This window comes from Daldinia loculata (genome assembly GCF_022478755.1).
Source record: "Daldinia loculata strain CBS 113971 unplaced genomic scaffold F4817scaffold_5, whole genome shotgun sequence".
In the NCBI taxonomy this organism is placed as follows: Eukaryota; Fungi; Ascomycota; class Sordariomycetes; order Xylariales; family Hypoxylaceae; genus Daldinia; species Daldinia loculata.
The window spans coordinates 741,427-760,063 of record NW_026054859.1 but is presented as its reverse complement, the minus strand read 5'-3'; the positions used below and the strand labels follow the sequence as shown (position 1 = coordinate 760,063).

General features: G+C 49.5%; 6 protein-coding genes across 6 annotated transcripts; 1 reads left to right on the top strand and 5 right to left on the bottom strand.

Moving 5' to 3' along the window:
• Positions 1-2,887, bottom strand: F4817DRAFT_326573 (SGNH hydrolase-type esterase domain-containing protein). The gene is made up of 7 exons (XM_049301910.1): positions 2,087-2,887; positions 1,891-2,005; positions 1,256-1,673; positions 909-1,090; positions 602-806; positions 366-489; positions 1-192 (listed from the first exon to the last, which is right to left on the bottom strand). Exons 1-7 carry the CDS (start codon positions 2,287-2,289, stop codon positions 147-149), a joined length of 1,293 nt encoding a protein of 430 aa, XP_049162779.1. The 5' UTR covers positions 2,290-2,887; the 3' UTR covers positions 1-146.
• Positions 2,888-4,095: 1,208 nt separating this feature from the next.
• On the top strand, positions 4,096-5,179 carry F4817DRAFT_216807 (uncharacterized protein). The gene has a single exon (XM_049298765.1). The coding sequence runs from the start codon at positions 4,465-4,467 to the stop codon at positions 4,987-4,989; it is 525 nt and encodes a 174-aa protein (XP_049162778.1). The 5' UTR covers positions 4,096-4,464; the 3' UTR covers positions 4,990-5,179.
• A 1,406-nt stretch (positions 5,180-6,585) lies between these two features.
• On the bottom strand, positions 6,586-10,318 carry F4817DRAFT_326569 (kinase-like protein). The gene is made up of 3 exons (XM_049301909.1): positions 9,654-10,318; positions 7,814-9,252; positions 6,586-7,758 (listed from the first exon to the last, which is right to left on the bottom strand). Exons 1-3 carry the CDS (start codon positions 9,868-9,870, stop codon positions 6,949-6,951), a joined length of 2,466 nt encoding a protein of 821 aa, XP_049162777.1. The 5' UTR covers positions 9,871-10,318; the 3' UTR covers positions 6,586-6,948.
• An 813-nt stretch (positions 10,319-11,131) lies between these two features.
• Positions 11,132-12,506, bottom strand: F4817DRAFT_312396 (HAD-superfamily hydrolase; the record flags this gene model as incomplete). The annotated part of the gene is made up of 2 exons (XM_049300120.1): positions 11,132-12,200; positions 12,268-12,506. 2 exons carry the CDS (start codon positions 12,504-12,506, stop codon positions 11,132-11,134), a joined length of 1,308 nt encoding a protein of 435 aa, XP_049162776.1.
• Positions 12,507-12,845: 339 nt separating this feature from the next.
• F4817DRAFT_326567 (SCO1 protein) lies at positions 12,846-14,140 on the bottom strand. The gene is made up of 2 exons (XM_049301908.1): positions 13,588-14,140; positions 12,846-13,501 (listed from the first exon to the last, which is right to left on the bottom strand). The coding sequence occupies exons 1-2, from the start codon at positions 14,038-14,040 to the stop codon at positions 13,085-13,087; spliced, it is 870 nt and encodes a 289-aa protein (XP_049162775.1). The 5' UTR covers positions 14,041-14,140; the 3' UTR covers positions 12,846-13,084.
• Positions 14,141-15,245: 1,105 nt separating this feature from the next.
• F4817DRAFT_356450 (uncharacterized protein) lies at positions 15,246-18,218 on the bottom strand (the record flags this gene model as incomplete). Its single annotated transcript, XM_049305794.1, has 2 exons — positions 15,246-17,584; positions 18,167-18,218. 2 exons carry the CDS (start codon positions 18,216-18,218, stop codon positions 15,246-15,248), a joined length of 2,391 nt encoding a protein of 796 aa, XP_049162774.1.
• Between the last annotated feature and the right edge of the window lie 419 nt (positions 18,219-18,637).

Genomic DNA, 18,637 nt, shown 5'->3' with positions numbered 1-18,637 from the left:
GCTCTATTCTGTTGATACCAGTCTGATCTGTTTTATATGTACAATCAAGTTAGATAAAACCAAATATCATCAATGTCTCCCCAATATCTATCTCGAGGTCCCTTCTGAATCACCACCGATGCGTGTTCTAGTAAGCAAATACCAGTCTAATAGTTCTGCTGGTCGTTCCAGTACAGCGTTTCGTGGAATATCCTACGCGCAACATAGAGTTAGCTAATACCTAACACAAAAGCACACTACTATGTTAAACAGTTACGTTTAGGACAAGGCCAGGTAAAAAACCCGTAGTTTAGCAAGGGAGAGCACACGAAAGCCCAGAACATCGGAGGACAAATAAAGTACAAGGAATGAAAATGAGTACATACTCGGGACCAGTAGCAACTAAATCCCAACCAAAGGTCAACTTGATAAACTGTGTCAAGTGACTAGCTACCTTTATAGCACCGACGTCTGTCGGATGCCATTGCGGTCCGATATCATTGTGCTGCACTGGAGAAGGCGAGGTGCGTTAGCACATACCTAGGTAGGTACCTACCACTTATACAGAGAGAAAATATAGATAGATTAGGTACTTAAGGCAGATAAGTAAAAGAAAACTTACTGATGCCCTTGGTACTAAAGTAATGCACGAAAGACTCGCTCGGCGCGTCCAGGACGGTCGTCGTGTTCGTCGTACCGTCCCAGATCGTCGGCGCGGAGAGGTATTCGTCCGAGTTGAAGTAGGACACGATATCCTTGAGTTCCTGCTCGTAGCCTAGGTTTTGCTGGTAGCTGTTGCCGTAGGAGTAGAAGCCCATCCACAGTTGCTGATGAGACGGCAAGCTTTAGTATCTCGGTGTGGCGAGGAAAGGGGGTTGGGGGTTGGGGGTAAGGATAAGGGGGGAAGGGAGAGGAAAAGGGGTCGGTACCATCACGATGACTTGCGCTTTAGGGTACTTCCCGTGAACGCCCTGTATCAGCTTCTTGTAAGCGTCGACGTACGTCTCCGTGCTGACGTTATTCGCGGCGTTGTTGTCGTTGGTGCCGAGGTTGATAATCACGATGTCCGGCGTCGTCTCCTGTTTCTCAAAGGCCCACGGCTCCGGCTCATCTGCCGCAGGGGTCCTCTATTAGCATACAAGATATTCCACCGAATAGTCAAGCCATATCTCTGCTAGTTATATATAGGTAGCTACTATAAAGAATATCTGGCTGGCTACCTAGGTAGCTATATGTATAAGAGCAGCCAAAAAAGGAGAAGAGGAGGAAAACGCACCGCCCCATATCTGCGCCGCCCGCCAGCTCGTATCCGACGCGTAAAACCACTGGTGGACCTGCCCGCGCGGATTCCCCCAGCAGTCCTGGTCCGAGACGCAGATGCCCGGGTACGCGGTAACATAGTACTCTGCGTCGCCGAGGCCGGCGCCGACGCCGTACGCGAAGCTAGACAGGCCCTCGTAGCTCGTGTACATGCCGGCCGAGAGGCTGTCGCCGATGAACTCGACGGTGCGCTGGTGCGGCGGGATCTTGACCAGCGATTCGCCGGCTGCTACGTGCACTTTGTCGATTTGGACGCCGTAGGCCCAGTTTGTTACGCGAAGCTCAAAGGTCATGGGGGTGATGGGGAAGGTTTCGTTGATGCCGGGGGTTGAGGGAGAGGCTAGGAGGTGTGTGGTGCTTGCTGTTACGTTGGTCTGGGGGTTGGGGGGTGTTGTCTTAGCTTCTAATTCATCGTCTATGATAGTCGAACGTGCTTAGGGTGAGGGGTGGACAATAGCACGGGAAGAAATAATGGGTTATATTGAGTATTATGCTACTTACTACTACGTGTTAGCTACTATAGGCGGACGGGTTTCGAAATCATAGGAATAGGGGTACAGGGTATTAGAGTGATGTGCTCTTATACTTACCAAAAGTCCAATCCATCCCACCTATTCGATATCCGATGAGTGTCGTATCTGTAGTTAGCTCTCCAAATGTGATGGCAACAGTATCTCCTGTAAAGCCAAAGACAAGCCCGGGAGCTCTAGTTCAACCGTCACTCTGTCAGGTTCCTCATATACATATACGTGTCGTGTCGTTTCAGCTATGAATTTCAACAACTTACGACCACCAGGAAACCTTCTTAGAGTCCCATCTCCCCTTGTAAGACAGCTCGGTAGCATTTGCATCGTAGGTCCGGAAGTCGTACGAAGAGATCTCTATTTTAGTATCAGGATAATCCGTGATTCTCACTTGGCCATTCTGGAGAATTGTCCCTGCAGTTAAGGAGCAGAGGCCTAAGAGGCATGAAAGCTTCCCAAGTAACATCTCGCTGACGGGACAACGTCACTATTGAGAAGAAATGTTCGAGTCTTACGTCTGGCGTATTTCCAGCATCTCTACGACTAGAACGTGTGGACATGATGGGATATGACAGTTATATAAATACGACCTATCTACGATATCGCGATGAGAACTTACGAGCTACGGGGTCTTTTATTTCTCCAAATCTCTTCAGGTCCGTGATTCCGGGCGATGTCTTCATTGCAACTGCGCAATGCGATCTAGATCTGGATCCGGGTAGGTTTGTAGACATCTAGCCTGCTGTTGCTATGAATATAGCGGAGGTTATAGCGGAGGTTTGACGTCCGCTTCTCGATCGAGACATGCCGGGGGGGAACTTCTGCAATGCATTGTAGATCACGGCCTAATATATGCGAAGCGAACTGCAGACGCGATGCAGACCCTAACTAGACAGAGAAGCCGAGTCAGCCTAAGCCCTATGTGCTATAGCAAGGGGAAGACCGAGGGGATGATAGCCGTATTATATATTTTATGTATTATGTCGATATGTTGATGAGGCTCAAGTTGGACCTTGTTATGTAGTACGTTGGTACTTTGACGTAGTTAGGCACTTTAATGTTCAATGGTACATGTTAGAAAGATTAGAAAGATAGCACAGGTTATGACGTCGGTAATTCCACTGATAGGTAAGAGGTACACACTGCGACTACCTTGTACATTTAGGTATGTACCAACTGTATTTATACACTCACTACCGTTACTTCAGCCGGAGTTTTAGCCCTACAAGAATTAATATTACACTTTACATTTCGCTTACAACTTTTCCACCTTCTACCCATCACTCTTATTAATGAGGCGATGCGTTAAAAAATAAAGAAAATAAAAGTGGCAATTCTACAGGGGAAGATTGAAATCTCTTACCGAGCTATTGGAAGCTCGGAGATGGAATTTTATTACACGATCCCGTCTTTCTTCTCATGCCCATGGGGGTGCTTATAAGCGCTAAGTCGACCTCTGATCGACGCGAGATCCATGCCCTTCAACGCAGGGGAACGTGCCATTTGTATCATTTGGCGCGTTGTAACGATAAGGGAAACCAGCAACTCGGCTCGGGTGGGACATGAGTCCTGAAATAATTCAATATTCAATACTTACCAGGTATTCAACATTCGAGAGATGCTAATCTGAAAAAAGTCGATATATATATGTTTTGGACCAGTGGCCTATGATCTTCTTCAAATGCTCCGATGCCCAGGTTGCAATTGGCCCCGCCAGTTCACAAGGGTTTAATTTTGAAAAGGTCGAACCAACTTACGACAACCTTTAGCTCTTGTCTACATCTACATTCACATCTACGTTACATAGTTGTTTCTCGGTTCTCAAGCTCTCTTAATTACCTCACCACCTCACCCCCGGGCTCTCATCTTAGGGTAACACAAAGTTGTCCAAGGAAGATATGACCACCGCTTCGTAAACAACTAAGGATACCCTTTTTTTTTCTTTTGCGGGGAAACGAAGAAGAGAGAAACTACTGCAGCTGACCGCCAAAACACGGCTTGTCCGTCTTGTCCGTCTAACATATTCCTTGTCTTATCCCGCGAAGGATTCAGATTGCGCCGAGTAAAAGCAACAAGGTCTCGTTGTATGGGTGTGGTAGATTTGTGGTAGATAGTATGACGAAGAGGGAGTAGGTCGTTTGCCGGTTGTATCACCAAATTTCAAAAAAAAAAGGAACCTGGATACAGGGTGCCCGTCCCAAATTCAGCCGTCCATCTCCCCTCCATCTTCTACAAACCCTGCCAACCCTTATCCAGCTTCGAGATTCTAAGAGAGCTTCCCCTTCGAGTCCCCCGTCCAACCGAGTTCCTCCCAGACTCCTTCCAGACTCCCCTCGCAACTCACAATCTTGTTATGCTGCCATTGCACTAAGCCGCGATACTGTCTTTTCGCCATCTCGAGACAATGAAGCCGCGAGTCGCGGCCGACACGACGCTTGACAAAACGGTGTCGCAACCTCTACCGTACCAGCAGTACACGACGTTGCATCCGAATCCTCCCCGCTTACCACCGCCGTGCTCTCACCCCCTGCCCTACCGACGCTACACAACGCTCGATTCCTAGCGAGTTTGCAGACGCAGACGCAGACGCAGACGCACGAGTAGACGCACGAGTAAATACGTCGCCTCATACGGCAGAGTCATGCCGTCCACAGAAGCCAATGCCGTCGAGGACACGCAATTGGGCCTGACCGATGAGGAAATAAATCTCCTCCGCTACCACCAAGCTCAGGCCGGTTCTTCTTCCTCGCGCGCCGCCAGCCGGGCCTCTTCCCAAGGCCGCCTTCTTCTCGATAGTTCTAGCCTCGCTGCGCTAGCACGACACCTCGACCGCTTGATGCAGCAGATCCAGCAGCGCATCGAGTATCTCAGCGAACAGAGCTCTGTCGTGACTATGCAGCAGTATGACCATGCAGGCAATCTGGTGGACAATGCCGATGCTGAAATTGCGCGCTTTCAGGGTATTATGGCTCAGATCGACGAGCTTGAGCTCGACTTTGATCGCATCGCTCACATTAGAGACATCGTGAGGGATTACCGACAACGAGTCGAGAATCTCGAACGCGGACTCGAGAGCGCATCACGTCGAGAACATCACCACTCTCACCGCCACAGCCATTCGCATCGACAAGAAGGCACCACTTCCGGTCGCCGACATAGACACTGAATATGGTTATTAAAATGGAGGAAACCTAGCTGCTATCCCGTGGATCGGGGTATTAGAACGCAGTTCCGCTTCGGAAGCGAGAAAGGGCATCAAGGCCCACTCGATTTACAGTCTTTAATGGAAAATTTGCTGCTGGACGCAGAGAAAAGGGGTATCAAAATTTTATGGCACGGGTGAATAGAAGCACAAGGTCACACGACTACGGGGAAACGACCGAGGTACTGAGTCGATTGCTACCTCGGACGCGCCGGCGGGTAACCATAGCACCGCCTCGGGGAGGCATTGTCGATATTTGAGCCGAAATACGCTTTACGGCTGACAGAGTGCTATATGGAGGAAAACAAAATATCTACTGCTTTCTCATACCGTACTTATCGAAGATGAACGGAGCCTCGCGGCTGGACAAGAAGGGGATAGCCTCACGGCTTACTTTTTTCTGGGGACTTCTACGGCGTTGGTGTTTTCTTGCCGCTTATCATTTATACTATTTTTTTTTCTTCTTCACAATACCCCCTTTCGTCACGAGATTGGATATCCTTGCGAATAAGCGAGCAAAGCCTGCTCATCTACTTTTTATTTACCCATTCGTATATCTTTTATCATATTATATCATATTGTTGGCTGCGCGTCGTTACTACGGAAAGATACCTCTGGTTGGGCTCATTGTTTGAAAATATGTCCTTTTTGTATACAGATAATGTTCGTTCTGAAAAAGCTTTGGGAGAAAAGAAACACTCCGTTATTCGTGGGCTATTTATTATTATTGTTGAAATACTGGGTGTTGTGTGAGGTTTTAGGGGTAAATGCCATATGGCTTACATTAGTGATATTATGATATTTATATTATGCGTTTTACTGCTAGCCCCTTTGCCTCGTGCCTCGACACAACAAGCATAACAAGTTGCTCAAACAGCAATAGCTGGAGAGGGAAGTTGTGAATATTTCAGAATAGCCGGTATTAAGATGCCATCAGAAAGTCAGACAGTCAACTAGCCTAACTTAGGTACCTTGCGGGAATTGTTTCGGTGTACATTAAAGCTACGTACTCGACACCGACTAACTCCCCGAGAAGGATTCCCGGACATCAGGAATGGGGACGGGGGTATCTAAACTACCATACATCCATCCATGATGTTTCTCAACTCCGACCCTACGACTTTTTTCTTCTTTTTCTTTTTCTTTTTCTTTCTGGGTTACATTGCGCGACTATTTGTAAGGTGTCTCACTCTTATATACCTATATATACCTACCTATATATATGAATTACACGTAGTTATCATAGAGGTATATACCACAGTCATACTCCAATACCGTACTTCTTCCCGAACTATTCCGAGCCGAGTGCGTAGCGGACGAGGCTGATGGGCGCAGATGCGTGTGCTGCTTACCGGACGTGGTACATATTAAGTAAGTAAGTCCTTCGGAGCGTTATGGATAGTTACCTATATAATATGCGCATGGGTTTATCTTAGGTGTAGAGTTCCCGGTGTGTAATTCCGCAGGTTTTAGGTATGCGCTGATATATCGGGGATTATAAATGTACCTTAGGTAATCTAGAGAGATATTTTCTGAGGACATGGTGGACTATTATAGATGTGGGATATATGGGTTGGATACTTGGGGATGCAACGGGCTAGGTTATCTGCTATGATGTGATGGACAAGTCCAAGACATCTCAAATGAACCGTGATATAATACACTTGACTTTATATTTTCCCATTTGGAATTCATTCGCTACTCGACTGGTGACCTTCTTATAAGTAGATACGCTGGGTAAGTATCAATTGCTCGCTACCAGATAATAAGTTGTGTACCGCACCTAAACTACTTCCATATCGTTCATCTCTCCTACAAAGAGCCCAATATATTTGCCTTAGGTACCTGTCCGTCTGTCGAAAGCGTATTTCAAGGCCAGTGTATCACTCGCCACAACCCCCCTTCCCATCATATATGTACTGGCTACCTTTTCCCCATCGCACCGCCAGCAAACAGTTCTTCGGAATCCACGTACTTGAGCTTCCCCCTCACCTCCTGGGGTAGATCCTCCTCTGTGACCAAGCCCATCTTGACACAGTCGCCAAGGAAAAACATAGCGCGGTCCTGCGCGTACGCAAGGTAGTCGAACTCCGCCGCATCGCCTACTTCCTCCTCCGGTGCTGCGATAGCTGTCGGTTGCACGGCTCCTTCTACGTCATCTGCAGCGTTCTCGTCGAACCCGGGTATCTTGGCCTGCATGATGCCCCAAGCGACCCAGTGAGCGCTGTTTGCGACGCGCCAGATGCGTGTCTCTTCCACCAATGCGTCAACTTGGGTGCCGGCCTGCTCTTCGCGACGGCGATCCTCCTCTTTCCAGCCGCCTGGCGGCGCGCGCGAGTCTAGCATGAACTCCCGGATCGAACTTGTGGAGCCAAGGCTCGTGGCGGCTAGGCCGGGCGTACTGGGCTGTAAAGTCGGAGTCGCTAGGGGTGTTCGGTTCGGCGTCGAGGCACCCGGATGCGGAAAGTCGGGCCGGTGGTTGACGTACGCCCGTATGAAACGACGCTGCTCTTCCGGCGTGGGATACCTCGTCGTGTCGCACGCGAAAGGGGCATCCTCGTTGTGGTAGTTGTAACACCATTCCGTGAAGTGGTTTGCAAACTCTAAACCCCTCGTGTTGGCAGCCGAGTACTCAAAGTCTATAACCACGAGCTGCTTATGTTCATAATGGGGTTGAAGTAAAGGTGACTTCTTGTCGTCAGGCCGGACGCGTAAGATGTTGCCATATTGAGTCTACCGCAGATTAGTATGGTATTTTAGAATAATTAAGTTGGATATATGCTCTTACATCACTATGTGCGAATACTAGACTCTCTCGTATAGCACGGGAGCCGCCATAGTAATCGTTCAAGAATCTCCGATACTTATCTACCAGCTCCTTAAACACAGCCCACTCAACTCCACAGACGAGACCTCGCAGCTTCCATGTATCTGCTGGACCCTTGACGGGACCAGGATTACCAGAGAGGATTTTTCGATCCAAGTAGGTGATCACACGTGAAGTTCTATTGAGCCAAGTATCCCAGTTTTTCAGAACCATAGGCCCGCCATCCCTTTCTCTGTCCAGGAGTTCTATTCCATCGTGTAATTCCCTCATTCTCTTAGCAATTTGCTTCGACGTGTCTGGATCTCTGATATCATCTGCTGTGAGAGTGACGGCGTTGAGGTATTGCTCGAATCGGCCGTTAGTAAATGTCCCTAACAAACGAGGCCCAATTTTCTTCTTCGCGAGCCTCCTCAACACATTCAATTCGTTCTCCCTGTCGATAATCTGATCGGCTTGGGGACCATAAATTCTCAATAATAGTTTCGCGGGGGTTTTCTTATGCCCTTCGCCTGTCATCATTATGTTATCTGGCGGAGAGACAACATAGACAGCATTCGTCAAAGCCCCACTGAGGCGCGTCACATCGATACTCTCTCCACTATCTAGAGGAACACGTCTCCAGCCCTTGAGCCTTAAGGTATGAGTCAACTTAATGATTTCGTTCTTGAAGGTGATCCAAGCTCTCCGCTCCTTCCCTTCTTTCCTACTCGAAGAAGAGACGTCATCTGTGGAAGAAGGTTTCCCCCCAGAATAGCCTAATGTTTTGGAGTTATCGAGAACTGCGTCACATGCCGGAACCAAAATATCGCCATCATGATACTCTGTGTCGGATGAGATCGGTCGGTGCATAGTGACGGATCTTTTCCGTGATAACTTCTTCCCAAGCTTTGAGCTATAGTGCGGAATCCCATGGAGACCCAAGGCACTCATGCCATCGTCGACAATCTTTTGGAGCCTATCAAAAGATGTGTCACTGGATTGGGAATCAATAGAGTACGCCCTAGCTCTCTCGGACGGCTGCTGTGTGTCGGTTTTATCGGCGTCATCCTTGGCGCCTTTCCGTCTGTTCGAATGAACCCTCCTCGACCGCCTATTTTGTCTCTTGACTCGCTCATGTTCTAACCAATCGGAAACCTGAGCAACAAATCTATCTATTTGGTGATGATGATGAGAATGCGAACGACCACCATCTTGTAAATTATGATGAGGGGACTGGCTGCGAGTATGGCTACTTTGCGGCTCTAAACTGTTCTGACTTTGGAGTGAAGTCCTAGAAGAGTTGTGGTCTAGCATAGGTGGACGGCCGCTTAAGCGTTTCGCAAGTCCAGCTGAATATTGTCTTTTAGGGTGTATTTCCTCTAAATTGTCCTGATCCGGTTCAGGTTCAGCTATCTGTACGGCTAAGATAGAGTAAGCATAGTGTGACGGTAAGGGAGAAATTTTGCGGATAGTAGAAAGTACATGAGAGCTTCCTCATGGGCTTCCACGAACGGATACCTGCGTCAAAAAAAAAGACTTCTTCCTTTTTAGATTATTTTATATATCGAGCCTCGCCTACTTGACGCTTGGCGCCTGGATGCATATATCCTCGAGTTCGGCGATCGCGATACTCTCCAATCTAGGACTACCTACTGCGTTTTCTAGTAAAAGGGGCTGCATATGCAGAATCCATCTAGGCAGCAAGGTAATACAAATTACCATCAAGACCTCACGCGACCACGTGGCTTAGTGAAAAGGCGGAGGACATGAGAGACATGGTAGCTCCCGACGGTGAAGGGCAAAGATAATTAAATTGACCAACCTTTTGTACTCGTAACATTGTTTTGAGAAGACGGCCTCTCCAGTTCATCGTCCTGCTTCAAAACAGACCGGAGCGGTTGTCCCTCGCCGGTGAGGATCGGTGTAGACGTAGACATGTCGAAAGGTGTCCAAATAAATGAGGGGCAGGGGGGTGATGATGGTAAGTGTTTAGACTTTAGAAAGCTAGTAATAAAAGATAGGCTTCTTTTGTTAAACATAAAGATAAAGATCAGATGATATACGCCACTTGGTATAATAGGGGAACAAACAGGCCTTAGGATTCACTAGTGGAACTGAGGCTTTATTTTGTGCGAGTGTGATGAGTGTGATGAGTGCGAATGCGAAGGATTGTCAACGAAGAATTGGCTGAAGGAACCGAAGAACATGGACTGATAAGAAGTCGCATATCATTGAAGAAAATGATAATAAAAAAAGTATTGTCAACTAGGGTAAGTACCAGGGCTATCGGGTAGTCGCGAATCCGCAGTACCGGGAACCCCTTGCAGCATACGTCGCAGGGAATGTACCCTTGTGATAACCTTAAATTAATTGCGAGAAGCAGCTGCTTCCGTTCTAAGGGCAATGGCGTGTTAGGTATGCGTAAATAATTTCCCTTGATATATTAATATCTAGATTGTACAACAGCTAGGTGCTGACTAGAAAACTGATATAACAACGCCGCGGCAAGAAACTACAATTGGCCGGCTGTCGGGCTTCTCAACATTGAAGCGTATTGACGTTCTAGAATTCTATTTCGTCTGACCTCTTAGACTCATTTCTAGGGGCACGTGCTCGACCTGAATGACGTAACAATATGTACATCGATAACGCAGGGCATAGCAATCAGGGTACATACTGGGGATGACTGTCTACCAAGACGTAAGCTCCATATAATAAGAGTGACACTATCCGGGTAGGCTGACAACTATGACTAAGAAAGTAGAGTGTCAATCTATTAGACTTACCGAATATAAGTGACTTATACGCGTTAAAGGTCTTAGAACTTAAGATCTCTTGACTTATACAAGTAGCTAATTTCAGTCAACTTTTATAATAACTAACGAGGGTAATATAAGTGTAGACCTTTAATTTTCGTATGAAAAAACACTTGTCTTGTATATTAGAGAATTAAAGTAGTTTAAACATAAAAAGCTCCTTGCCGGAAAGTATATATTTCAGTAATATTTGTATTTTAAATACCTTTAAAGGAGCCATCTATAGTCTAAGGCTTATTAGCAACCATTAAGTTTCATATAATGAAAGAAATAATAATGGAAGGAATTCGTTATAATAACATATACATTTAAAGCTCGTAAGTAACGTAATACGTAAATATAGATTAACTACAATTTCCTTAATCTCAACCTTTACACACAGTTCTACAGCTTCACTTAACAAGCAACTTCTTCACATAACTATACTCATACTCATACTTATACTACCCCTTACTCTCAACCCCTTTACCCTCTCCCACCCCCATCAAATCCTCTCCTTCCACCCCTCCTGCCCCAAAGCCCACTCCACCGCCCCCTTAACATCATCAACAATAGCCCTCGGCTTAAACACCGGATCCCCTCCTCGTTCCGGGTTCCAGACCCCCGTCCGCACGAGCACCGACTTCCACTCCGTGCCCTCGGGGCTCTCGTACTCATTCGCCCCGCGGATATCGCTCGCCGGGTTATCCCCCACCATATACACCCTTTCCAACACCCCCTGCCCCTGCCCCTCCATTTCCGGGTCTAACCCAAGCACCGCCGCCCGATGCGCATTAAGCACGCGCTCCGCAAACTCATACGTCCTTCCGTGCGGCTTACCAATCGTAACGCGCTCGAGCTCCGCCGCCCCCGCCGTGACTTCTCTCCAGATCCCCGCGATCGCGGCCTGGAACGCGCCCTGGCCGAGCCGCGGGTGCGGATACCCTGCGGCCCAGAACAAATCCGGGTTCGAGAAGAAGAGGGGCGGTTGCCCGTCGCGCTGCCACCCGCCGTTCGGCAGGTCTTTGAGCCCGTTGCGCGGGGAGTAAGTTCCTAAGATGCCGTCTTTCGACATGAGCAGGTCGAGGATGATCTGGATGTCGAGGGCCCAGTCGCGCGGGTCGTTGAACACGAATATAGCGTCGATCTTGGGGTTTGGCGACGGTAGCGGGCGTGCTGTTTTTGCGTAGAGTTCCTCCATGAGCGGGTCGAAGGGCCAGACTGTGGGGTGGGCCGCTAGGATATCCGCGGGGGTGATGACGTGCCGGAAGCCGTACTGCTCGGCGATAACACGACACTTGGCGGCGTCGGAACCCGTGACAAGAATGTTCTTGTCGCGGAGGCCACCTTCGCGGCCGTGGGCCAGCTCCTGGAAGGGCGTGTGCGACTGGATGAAGTTATCCGTAGACAGCTCGACGCCAAGGCGGGCGCTTAGGTCCGCCACACGCTCCGTCTCGTGCTTACCGCCGCCGTTGGTCAGCAGGATGAACGGGATGTTGTGCTTCTGGAGGAACTCCAGGGTCTCCGTCGCGCCGGGGATCGGCTTTGCGACGTGGAGGAGGACGCCATCGATACTGGGAGCTGTGTAAGCCGATTGTCCTTAGGACCAAGAATTTCTTCCTTCTCGGTTCTCTCACTTACTCAAAGGCAAAAGCGAAAGGTGGTAGTTTAGGAGCCTTATGATCGATGCTATAGGGACGACCGACGAAGGATCCGGGTCTTATAGACGACCGCACGTAGTTTACACCTGAGCCTCGTCTTTGCGCAAGACTGCTGATAGCCCGAAGCGGACACGACGGTGCTCGAGCAGTCGAGTGGGACCAAGGAGTATAGCCCGACACCGCGCCGCCAAGAAATGGGCGAGCGCGAAATGCCTTCATTGTGAAGGATAAGTGGAAGTGGGAGAGAGGCACTAAGAATCGGCCGGTGAATTTACCTACAAATCATATCTCACTCATTTAGACTATAAATACCGTCACAATTGCCACATTCTCTTGTGGTAGAATTGGAGGTGAGTAGTGTAAGTTTAGACTCAAACCAAATTGATCATTGTAATAAATTGGGTAAGTTCGACTCGTTCATTCCACTGCGTTATCAAAAATAAGTAGACCCGGCTCTTATCGGAGCTCCATTCCGGAACCTGTGCAACTCGATAAATTCAATTGATGACGATCACCTTTAATTACTTAAGGTAGGCAGCTATTGAAAGTTCATTGGTGTAATAGAGCAAGAGGACTTGGTATTTCATATTTGAGGCGAAGATGGTATTTTGTTAATCGTAATCTTTATACAACGTAGAGGTGGATTCTCTAGCCCAGGCTCGCGCATCGACTCTTGTCTATATAATATACACAAGCACGCCTTTATGGGCAGAATTGATACTATGATGTATCAATTAAGTACCTGATAATATCACAGGCCGAATGGGAGAGCATCACTACATCATATGCACCCTCCCTTATTTCTTCCAATCCTTTATATGATCCAATATAACCTTCGCCGCCTGTTCGGGGCTATGCTGGCGTCCCAGTGCCTCTACGAAGTCGCCCTCGGGGTCCATCAGGTAGAAGTAAATGCTGTGATCGACCAAATAATCCTGGCCAGGCTTGACGTCTCGCGGCGTGCTAAAGTACACACGGTACGCTTTGCACATGTCCTTGATCTGCTCGTATGTGCCCGTCAACCCTATAAACCGCGGGTGGAACTCAGCCAGATACGACTTGAGCACCTTGGGGTCGTCACGCGCCGGGTCGCACGTCACGAACACGGGCGTCAGGGCTCCGGGACACTGCTCTTCGACTAGGTCGAACATCCGCGCCATCTTGTCGAGTTCCTCAGGGCAGATGTCTGGACAGTGGGTGAATCCGAAGTAGACCTGTCGATATGACGTTAGCCGGCAATTCCTTATACCAATACCCTATACCAATTCTAATATTCTTAGCAGGGGCAGTAAAAACCCACCAGAGAATGCCGGCCCTTCAAATCCCTACTCGAAAATGGTTTCCCATCCTGATCGATCAGATTGAAATCCCCTCCAACCTTCGGCCGCCCGACACCCTTGGTAGCCTCGGCCACGCGCTTACGCTGCATGCGCTGCTTCTCGTGTTCGAAGTACCATACGAGCCCCGCGCTCGTGAGCACGAAGAGCAAGCCTGCCTTCCACGAGAAGGGCCCCGTCCGGTATCTACTAAGCGCCTCCTCTACCGTCTTCGCCTTATAACGTCGCTGCTCGAGGGGTCGAGCGTTGGCTTTACATTGTTGCTGGGGGTGCGAGAGCGCTGCTGTGGGTCGTCGCGGGGAGGATGTCGAAGTGGAGGGGGATGTCGAGAGAAAGCGGCGGCATTGCTGTGTCCGAGGGCGGGTTTGCAGAAGAGATCGTAAGAGCGGTTGCGGAGTTGCTATTGAGCGCGACATCTTTATAAACCCCAGCACCTTACGGGTTGCGAGATTTGCGACTTGTGACTTGTCTATTTGATTTGGGCTGTTCGAGTAGCTTAAAAATTATTGTACGGAGCTTCGACGAATAGTCAGTTAGTCAGTTAAGACGGAACCTAATAATTCTTAGGCCGGCCAGTTCCGGGGTCTTGGCGTCTGGCCGAATAGGTACGCCGCTTTGTGGTAGCTTCAGCCACATACTGTACCTATCACAAGGTACATGTACCTAGGAAGCGGCCTTATATCGAGTCTACCTAATAGATGTAGCACAATCCTGCCTTTAGGTATCCTGCCTTTAGGTCTTTACAACTCAATTCTAAAGCCGGATTGGCTGGCAACCTACGTCAACCTCTTCGTTCAACAAGGATACTGAGACTGGAGCACATGTTCCGGAATGGAGGGGAACCGCAACGGCAAATTGCATTCCGTTGTCATCATCTATTATTATAACTTACAAGAGCCAGTTCCTACAGTTTCTCTGCAGAGAGGGAGAGTGAGGCAAAACAACATCGCCTGTCCTCGAGTCTTCTCTCCTCGCCACCTCTTTCCCGCCGAGAACCAAACCGACGTTATTAACTCATTTTCATTATGCACAGTCCGATAGGGGTCGTAAAGCCCTCCCAAAAAAAGAAACATCCGTCAATCATCAATACCTCTTTGCAAAGGTCAAGTGTTGGAAGTGAACAGTAAGATAAAATGCCCAATGCAAGTCGCAAGTCTTTTCTTTTTTCGCAAATGCCGTCAGAATGCCCACCTGCCGAACCAAGACCATTTCCCGTACACTCCTTACACTACCCTCACCACTCAATATTACCCATACTCTGCTGAAAACGAAAACAGAGCGGCGAACGCAGCTCCGTCTATCTTTCGTCAATGCCTCCATACGCCGAAGGAAAAGCTCCGTCCTGATACTAGTAAGGAGGAAGCGAAGAGAAAGAATCTCTAGGCAAAATCATCAATCGATGAAGTCCTGGCTGGCATCGAATTATTAGGAAATCTCATATGAACGCCAATAGTATGCCAACACAAGCGAACGGCTTGATGTCGTCCTCCAAAAGATCTGTAGTTACGGTTCTGGAATTTTGCGCAAACAAGAACAGGATTCGATGATGCATGTCAATCTCGGTGACTTTAGGTTGTAAAACAGGTTGAATCCGTATAAAGAGATCGGTACCATGTAAGCATTAAGGCCGGCTGACCTGACTCTGGCTCGCGCTCGTACGGCTCCGCTCTTCCTCTTCCTCGAGCACGTCACTTAGGCGTGTGGGGTGATGGTGACGCGGAGCACTGCCTATGTCATCCCAAGGCCCCGAGTATCCAGCACCGCTATAATCCGGAGCTGCCGAGTACTGCGGCTGTTGCTGTTGAGAACCCGTGCCGGTCGGCTGATAGACGGCCGGCTGAGTAGCGGGAGTCTCGAACTCTTCTGCTGCAACGTCAGAACCCTGTGAAGCATGGGTACGGGTTGGATTGGTATGTGCAGAAGGATTGTGCTCTTGCGTGTCTCGAACGGGGTTTCTCGCTGCGCCATTGGCAATACCATTGTTGTACTGACCTTCGCTGTAGGTTCCTTCGGAACCGTAGCTCTGCTGGTGCTGAACAGACGAGGGTGTCTGGAAAGCGGGATTATTATCACGCGAAGCCGGGGTTGACTTAACCACAGGGGCTTGAGAGTACTGAGGACGATCAGCGCTAGGCGACGTATGCGACTGAGCATAACCCGCCGGCTCCGTTTGGTTGTAAGAGCGAGGGTCTCGCTGGGAGTGGCCGCGGCCCACACCTTGCGTCATAGGGACGACCTGAACGCCGCCAACGATAGTGGGTTGGCCAAGCTGTAAAGACATAGTGCGATCACGCTCCTCTTGCTCCCGTCGTCCAAGTTCCTCCCACGCGCGCCTCGCTTCCTCCTTAGAAATGGTCAATTCTTTGCGCAGCTCATTTATCTGCTTTTGCATCTTAGAGGTGCCTTGCTCGTGCTCGACGGCTTCGCGAATCGCATCGGCTCTGCTCCTGCGTTCCTCTTCGAGAGCCGCCTCGAGCATACCAGTGACCTCTTGAGAACGCTCTATCTCGGCGCGGGTCTCGAAGAACCAGCGTTGGAACTTACGCTCCGATGAGGCCCGCAGGCGTTGGAGTTCGACCACGGCGTGGAACAGATTAGCACCTGCAGAAGAAAGGTCCGTCACTTGTCGTGATAGCTGCTGAGAGATAGGGTCCTGGCTGATCTCCTGCGCACTCTGCTCCAACCTACGGATCCAAAAGCTAGTAAGGCCTTCCCAATGAGCTGACAAAGTTTCCCAGCGCTCAAATGCATGAGGAAACGAGTTTCTACCTCGTCCGAGAGCTGTTGAAGTTTCGCCTAGCTGAGGAGGCTGCTGCTGCTGCTGGGGTTGGGTTCCAGAAGGACCGGCTACTCTAGGGCCGGAAGAGGTGCCGGGAACTCCCTGCGTATCGGAAGTAGTTCGCCCATGTCGCGCCGACTGCGACGGTTGGGCTGCCGTAGGAACTCGCGATTGTCCCGCCTGGCGGGCATTGTTATCTATGGTCGTGCGACCAGGCGCGGCTGGCTGCGCCGGTCGTCGGGAAGTAGTGGGATCGGTGCCGGCGGGGACGGTACCGGCTCCATAAGTACCAGCGCCAGCAGCGGCGGCAGCGGCAGCTCGGCGCTCCGCATCTTTTCGCTCTGCTTCTCTTAGTTTTGCCTCTTCTAGCAAACGCATCTCGTTTTCGGCATGTTCCTTCTCTAGGCGTTCACGCTCCTGCTCTTCGCGCTGTCGTTCACGCGCAGCCTCTCGCGCAGCTCTCTCCTGCATAATTATCCTAGGACCTCTAATTCCGGAAGGAGAGCCGACGGCTGCTCGTGCCGTAGTAGGCCGTGCCGGCAAAGCGCCATTGCCATTAGAGGTCGCAGGGCCTCTGCCTCCCATAAGATCGGACATTGGCGAATATAGCTCGACCAGGTCTTCCGAGATCTCTCTAGGGCCGCGTAATGTCTGCTCAAGGGCATACAATATAGCACTGTGAGTTTGCTTTGAGATGCGAAGGGCCGGATGCGGTTCGGGTCTATTCGGGTCCGGAACAGATCGACTCGCCTCAAAACGTGGCTCGGGAGGGTTATTTGAGGTCGCTTCGGAATCGTTACTTAAATTCCCTTGGGAAAGCTGCCGTCTGGGCTGTTTTGGACGGTCTCTCCGAGCTTGCTGGTCAGCACCCGCTAGAACGTATCGCCCTTGAGGCCCGAGAGTAACAGTAACTCGATTGACTGGTTGGCGCGCCTGTTGCGCGTCTGGCTGGGAGATAGGCGAGGCCGAGAAGCGCGGGGTCCTACGAAGTCGGTGAATAGAGGAAGGGGTGGCTGTTGATCTTCGATCTGGCGGAGGATGTTGAGGCGATTGCTGGTGAAGTCCGTGCTGCTGGCGCTGGTGTGTTGGCGTAGAAAATTCGTAACGGTCGTGACGGTCGTAAGAAGGTGCGGTAGACTTTAGTTCTGTCAACTTTGCTGTCGGTTCCCCACCAGCGCAATCTGAAGCCGAGTTCGACAATGTGAGCAGTCACCACAATTGTGGTGAGACACTCGCAAAAAATAATACGTCCTAACTATACACCAAAACCGTAAAAAACAAAACAAGCCAAAGCCTCGGCCTCGATTTAGGTAGCGCGGATATGAGAGGTCGGCTGCAAGACTTAGGTTGATGTGCAGATGTATGTAGGTAAGTGATGTGTACAACCAAGGAACACAGCAGGGCTGGGCTTAGTCGAAGAGGAAAATGAGGGAATGCAAAGTATGCGGGATTGTATAGTAGGTATCTCTAGGTAAGCGGGGATAGGAATTGGTACTTCCAGATTCAAGGGGGAAGGTGTTTGTTGTGAGGGATGGTAAGATCTGGTGATGGAGGTTGTAAAGAGGGAGGCTGGGCCAATGTGGAAAATACGGATGGCTGGTTTGTGTTTGAGGATGGATATAATCGCGACGACCCGGTCGGCGGGGATGCGTAATGGCGGTCTTCAAACGTGAAGACGGTGAATATCGTTGGAAAAAAGGAGTGCAACGCGTATTAAGCGTATTAAGCGTATTATCGTAAATGTTGACCTCGAAGTCTTTTACAATTGTTTTGCTTTTTGCTTCTGTCTCCCAGTCTCCTGGTCTCCCAGCGCATCTCTCCTAGATATCCTAGCAACCGGGTGCCCAAAATGCACCACCTACGTTACCATGCAAACCCAGCGGCGACAGCAGCGCCAGCGCCGCCCTGTCGCTGGAATAACTGCAGGCTTAGCAAATGATACGATTGGGGGATTTGAATACTTGGATAATAAAGAAGTATTTGCTAGCATGTTTGCATTTCAATGGCTTATTGTTTAAGTTAAAATTTTAAGAAAAGAGCTGGCTAAGATTAAAAGAGACGCTCCTTCTGGACACGACATTAAGACACGACACACGACTTGGAAGGTACGATTTTGAGATGATTACCTCTTTTCTTTTCCGCTTTCTGCACGGTCCACTTTCTGTTTCCAGTTTCTAGTTTCCAACTGGTCTTTGGTCTTGCATCATTATCACCGTAGTATTAAGAGACATTTA